This window comes from Solanum pennellii, chromosome 5 (assembly GCF_001406875.1).
Source record: "Solanum pennellii chromosome 5, SPENNV200".
Classification (NCBI taxonomy): Eukaryota; Viridiplantae; Streptophyta; class Magnoliopsida; order Solanales; family Solanaceae; genus Solanum; species Solanum pennellii.
The window spans coordinates 76,003,083-76,009,925 of record NC_028641.1 but is presented as its reverse complement, the minus strand read 5'-3'; the positions used below and the strand labels follow the sequence as shown (position 1 = coordinate 76,009,925).

At 34.8% G+C, this 6,843-nt stretch overlaps 1 protein-coding gene across 1 annotated transcript; it reads left to right on the top strand.

The window, feature by feature from the left end:
* The first annotated feature begins 52 nt into the window (after window positions 1-52).
* Window positions 53-5,255, top strand: LOC107018835 (transmembrane 9 superfamily member 4-like). Its single transcript, XM_015219416.2, has 7 exons — window positions 53-252; window positions 1,847-1,887; window positions 1,972-2,557; window positions 2,667-2,804; window positions 2,882-3,038; window positions 4,027-4,511; window positions 4,697-5,255. The coding sequence occupies exons 1-7, from the start codon at window positions 86-88 to the stop codon at window positions 4,914-4,916; spliced, it is 1,794 nt and encodes a 597-aa protein (XP_015074902.1). The 5' UTR covers window positions 53-85; the 3' UTR covers window positions 4,917-5,255.
* The last annotated feature ends 1,588 nt before the right edge of the window (window positions 5,256-6,843 follow it).

Below are 6,843 nucleotides of genomic sequence, written 5' to 3'. Positions count from 1 at the left end.
CCCCCTTCACCCCACCCACCCCCAAAATTCTCTATATCTAACAATATATACATACACAAAGAGTGATACATATATATATATATTCATGTATACAACGGAAATGGAGAAGAAGATGATGAGTTACGTCGTCGTTTTGATCGTTTTGTGTTGTGGTGTTACTCCGGCGAGATCGGACGGTTCCGATCATAAGTACAAGGCCGGAGATCAGGTTACTATGTATGCTAACAAGGTTGGTCCTTTCCATAATCCAAGGTAATGTTTGTACATTTGTGTTTAACATTTTTGGTAAAATGGAGAATGTGAAGCTGAATTTAACATTTCGTGTAAATTTGATTTTTTTTTCATGATCGAGTTATGTAATTTGTGCTTTTCTAGGTTTAAAAATGTAGTATGTTTTTGTACATATTGAGCTTCGGTAGAGTAACCTGGAATTTATTTTGTGGAATTAGTTGAGGTGCGTGCAAACTGCTCCTGATATCAAAAGAAAAAATAAAGTAGTTTGTGGTGTGTGTATATATGTGCATTGTCCCGACTCCCGAGCCGGAGTTATAATGTCCTTGGTTAATGAGTAGAAGTAAATTCACGATTTGAAGTTTATAGGTTTTTATCGTGGGCTCAAGTTAATATACAATAGTAATTGGGTGCGTTGTTTGAGCCAAAGTTATAATGGCCTTGGTTAATGAGAGGTGGATTTAGGATATGAAGTTTATAGGTTTGTGCAACGATTTCAAGTTAATGTCCAATAGTGAATTGGGTTAGGTTCAGAATTTGACATTTATAAATTTTGAGTTAATTCTTAATGTATATACAGGGTCGAGGCAAAATGTACTGAGTTTAGGTGAACTTTGGTGACAATCTAGATACCCCAATTGTTAATGAATTAATGGTGCTGGCTGGATTTGATGAATTTTTCTTGATATACTGCTAGTTATTAGAGATTAAGTTGGAGTCCCTGACAGATTTGATGAGCTAACCTTGCTGCTTCTGTGTCCTAGAAAGAGATAAAGATAAGAAATTGGGATATGTAGATTTTAAGACTAAATATTTACTTATGTAGTAGCTTCTTAAAGGAAACATATTGCAACGATACGGAGTACAGCATCTTATGTGGCTGACTTCATTGAATGAAAGGTGTCTATGTTCGATTACTTAAGTATATCAAGATAAAGAGAGTGATGATGCAACTTTAGGTGGACACAATTCTACTGGCTTAAGTCATGTGGAAAGTTATATAATTCCTTATGTATGATTGTTGATGTATGAATGCTTTTCGACTTTCATGAAGATTGATGAAAGTTAACTAAAGAGCAGTCGCCTCCTACTTTTGCCTTAGATTGAACAAACTTAAGTACTATCACCTCATAATAGTACAAACTGCAAACTTCACATTCAAAATGTTTCAAAGAACTTTAAGCGTCTTGATCAAAAAGAAAGATTCGTAGGACTCTTAAAAAATTAATCCAGACATGCATGTTTGGCTCATAGAGTTGGTTTTACATTTGCCTTGTTCTTGTATTTCCAACATGCAACTTTCTGTTCTTTCTTTGAGTCATTGTTGACAAATGAGTCTCTTCATTTTTCCTTACTGAAGAAATTTGCGAGGTCATGTAGATAGATGTAGATAAGGAAAGATGAACCCAAAGCCTAGAGTGAAGTACAATGGGTTTTAACAAGTTGATAAATTGGAGATTGATGTACTTACAAAATCTTTATCCTTCTGTCACAACATTTTGTCTTGAAATTAATTAAAAAAAACATATATATTTGCCCTTGCATATGTCCTGTATTTCCTTTTTGTCTGTGGAATAGCTCATGGATTGTTCTCTTTTTGCATTTTTCGTTCCAGCGAAACGTACCGTTTCTTTGATCTTCCATTCTGTGCACCAGGTATGCAATTAATGTTTAAGTTTCCTTCGTTTAAGTCACTCTGTAAATTTTAAGTTTCAAGCTTACCGAAGGATGTGTTTACAGCTCATGTGACTGAGAAAAAGGAAGCTCTTGGTGAAGTCTTAAATGGTGATCGATTGGTCAGTGCTCCTTACAAGCTCGACTTTATGTACGACAAGGACTCAGAAATAGTGTGCAAAAAGAAGTTATCGAAGGAAGAAGTTTCTCAATTCCGTAGTGCCGTTGCCAAGGACTATTACTTCCAAATGTATTATGATGACTTGCCCATTTGGGGTTTCTTAGGGAAAGTCGATAAGGAGGGAAAAACAGATCCCAGCGAGTACAAATATTACCTGTTTAATCATCTCCATTTTGAGATCTTTTACAACAATGATCGTGTGGTTGAGATCAATGCACGAACTGATCCTAATGCCTTGGTTGATATCACAGAGGATAAGGAAGTAGATGTTGACTTTATGTACTCTGTGAAATGGAAGGAGTCAACTGCTCCTTTTGAGAAGAGGATGGAAAAATACTCACAGTCATCATCAATGCCACATCACTTGGAAATCCATTGGTTCTCAATTATCAACTCCTGTGTGACAGTTCTTCTCTTAACTGGTTTTCTCGCAACAATTCTTATGCGCGTTCTTAAGAATGACTTTGTCAAGTAAGTGACATTTCAGTTAATATAGTTGGTTTGCCTACATTTGTTGGTCTTGAGAACAAGTTTTCTCTTTTGTGTCTAAATTTCGATTATTTCTTAATCGATATTCAAGGTATGCACATGATGAGGAGGCAGCTGATGACCAAGAAGAAACTGGGTGGAAATACATTCATGGTGATGTTTTTAGGTATCCGAAGTACAAATCGTTGTTGGCTGCTGCTCTTGGTTCTGGTACCCAACTCTTTACAATGTAAGTATATTTTATCTTGAAAATTTGTTATCATAAGCATAGATATCGCTAATGCTCTTTTCCTACTTAATTTCCAGGACCATCTTTATTTTCATTCTTGCACTTGTTGGTGTTTTCTATCCTTACAACCGCGGAGCTTTATTCACTGCACTGGTTGTCATATATGCTCTCACGTCTGGGATTGCTGGCTATACTGCATCCGCTTTCTACTGTCAACTAGAAGGAACAAACTGGGTATGTTTTCATGGCTCTAACACATCTCATTCTCATTTGAAACAATACTCATTTCTGTTGTATGACAATCTTTCTATTTTTGGACATGCCAAAATGTTTTAACACTTCCATTGCAGTATTTCCACAACTTTCGAGAATCCAATTTCAATTGAACTATTCAACTTTTAAATCCTGAATAATATAATAAAACGTCAATCAACACCTTTAAGTCTGTCAAGTTGAATAATGTATAATGAATGGAGGGAACATTCACCCCTAATTCTGAACTTTTTAGAACAATTAAAAGGAAAGTCATCCCTAACTTTGATTATTTATTCACAAAAGGGGATAAATTTGCATTTATAATTCTTTTTCCTATCTTGTACCTTGTCACCACCCGTTGCTTGTCATTTTTATTAAAATCATTCTTCTCTAGCATTGTTTGGGGGAAAATGAAGGGGTTAAACCGTTATATAACAAGACGACTGATTTGTTTCCCCAAGGCCTAGCCTGTGTAGTAAAGGGTCTAATTCTATCCCCTTGCTTTTTTTTTTTTTGCTAACCATATGGAATGAAAGATAATACTTTATGTCTCTGAAGTAAATTATTGAACTGTTGAAATGTATAAAACGTACTCGCTTTTAAATTATTCAACTGTTGAAATGTGTAAGTTGCTCAAAAGCTATCCTGGAATCAGCTTTTAAGAGAACTATTCTATATCAGTATCTGCGGGTTAGTATTATTTGCCTAATTTCATCAAGTTAATTAAGATGACATGCTTTTCATTGAGTCGAGGGTCTATTGAAAACAACCTCTCTCTACCTCCCAAGTTGTGTAGGGGGTAAGGTCTGCGTACACTCTAACCTCCCCACCCAGACCCCACTTGTGGGTTACACTGGGTATGTTGTAGTATTGTCAAGTACATTGCTGTCTTAGCTAACGAAGCACAACAGCTGAAATGGAAGTGAGTGCATCAAAATAACAAGATGGTGTTGTTTGTGCCTTGCAGGTCAGGAACTTGATATTGACTGGGGCCTTGTTTTGTGGACCGCTGTTTCTCACATTCTGCTTTCTTAATTCCGTTGCTATCGGCTACACTGCCACTGCTGCGCTACCTTTTGGAACCATTGTGGTCATTTTTCTAATATGGGCTCTTGTAACATCACCTTTGCTCGTCTTGGGAGGGATAGCTGGAAAGAATAGTAAATCTGAATTCCAAGCTCCTTGTCGTACCACCAAGTATCCAAGAGAGATACCGCCATCGCCTTGGTACCGTGGAACTCTGTCTCAGATGGCAATGGCTGGGTTTTTGCCTTTTAGTGCCATATATATTGAACTTTACTACATATTTGCAAGTGTATGGGGTCACAGAATTTACACAATTTACAGTATCTTGTTTATAGTCTTCATTATCCTTCTAATTGTCACCGCTTTTATAACCGTGGCATTGACATACTTCCAACTTGCTGCTGAAGATCACGAATGGTGGTGGAGGTACGTTGCTCCTTCACCCTTTTAGAATCAGCAATTTCGTTCTTCATTTCTAAGCAAAATGTGACATGCAAGAATCACTTTATAATATTCGTTAAGTTCATGATCTCTCTGCATACCGCGATACATTTGAGGTTGTTGACAATGATGTGAAGTCCTTAACTTTTATATGTTATTTCGCCATGCAGGGCTTTCCTTTGTGGTGGATCAACTGGACTGTTCATCTACGGATACTGCTTGTATTACTATTATGCACGATCCGATATGACAGGGTTCATGCAAACCTCATTCTTCTTCGGGTACATGGCTTGCATCTGCTATGGTTTCTTTCTCATGCTCGGGTCTGTTGGTTTCCGTGCAGCCCTATTCTTTGTCCGTCACATATATCGATCGATCAAATGCGAGTAAAGTTGCTGTCTGGTGGTCTTCTACATCTCACAGATTGCTTTCCAGATTTGGTAAAGGGCACAATCAGGTATCAAATAGGAGCATGTAGGAGAATTCATTTTCTTGAAAAGAAGCTTGTATTACCATACAATGACAAATTTTTTTCATATATAACTAGGCATTTTTCATTTGCAGCTCAAAAGTTTACAACAGTGATGTTTGAGGAGGGTAGGATGTACGTAGAGTCGTAGACCTTATCCCTGCAGCCTTACCTTTGCTAGGTAGAGATTATTTTCAGTAGATCCGCGAACAGCTGAAAACTCAATTTTCTAGTAACATGATAGATTTTAATTTTGCTAATGCTATATAATCAGATAGTACTAGGTTAAGATGATCCTTTATTTGATACTATTTTCTTTTTAGTACGTTTAGAAAAAAATGTCTTTTAGCCATATAATGTCATGCCGCGCATAAGATCATAAGTTTGAGAAGATGGGATTTTTTATGTCATTGAAGTCAATATAACTAAGATGTTTATTCAAGGATGTTAGCTCACCAATTCTATCAATTCATCCTTATCACTATCACCGTCACCTCTGTTATCAATTATCGTTATCGTCGTCCATCATTATCAACTATCAGTACTCACATCTATCATTTTTAGCTACAAACCATCATTATTGTAAATTTCTACAATCGACCATCATCGCCATTAGCCACTAGTTATAATCTTTAACACCAACCAAATAATCACCATCAATAATTATCATTATGTGTCATCGATTACGTTTATCATTCACCACCACCTTTTAGGTATCACTATCATAAATCATAACTATCAATCGTCACCATTAATCACTATTATCAATCACTATCACCATTAGATACTCTCATAACACCACCATAACCGATATCATCCCAATTGACACCAACAACCACCACCGCTAGCCATAACTAACCGATCACCATATAAATTTTAAAAATATTTGTTAGATATAATCATTTAATATTTTCTTAAATTTATATTATTAAGTCTTAAATATAGACAATTGTATTGATCGTTTAAAAATATCTCAATTTTTATTAAAATTTTATATCGAGTCAATTTATGATAAACAAAGTGAATATACAATATTTCTGTAATGTCTTTTTTCTTAATTATTTCTCACCCAACATTCAATATCCCCATTGAAGTTTAACTAATTCCAACTTCACACACTATAGGATCCATTTCTAAGATCAACAACACACAATAATATATTTGTTTTTAAGTACTCAAACTCAAAACATCATATTAAAAGTGAAAAAATCTCATTAAGCTATTATTATCTGACGATCAACTTGTTATATTCTATCATAAACAACCAAGCAAAATCGATTTCTCTCTTTCTATTTACTTAATATGAACCCTACCCGTACAACACATGTTGTTATTTTGTATTGTAATGGTTGTCTTTTCCTCTAGTGAAAAATATTCCAAAAAGCCTCCTTCATTTTCAAGTCCCTTTGGCATTAATATTTTTGAACAACAAAACATTAATGGATTTTATGCCAAAATTGTTAAAGCTGTATTCACATTAATTAAATATCTGCATCACAATAAGTATTTAAGAGAAAATTTAATAAGAAAAAAAAAATGTACAAATATAAAAACAGTGAAAAATGATTAAAAAAAAAAGTGATATATATTTATGAAGTTTCACTTTTTTATGTGCAGCTTTTAAGATTTGTCTCTGTGATAACTGCAGGGTGTCTGGAACTCACTTTACACCTTTTCATGTAAATTGGACAATTTTTTTAAATTTATTATATTATATAAGTTATTTGATTTTAAGTTTGTAAATTCGAGTTAGATGGCAAAAAAATTATTTGTTTTTCAAGAATATAGTTATTTATGAGTAAGAGATCGATCGTAGAATATCGACAAAGGAAGAAGGTGAATACTATT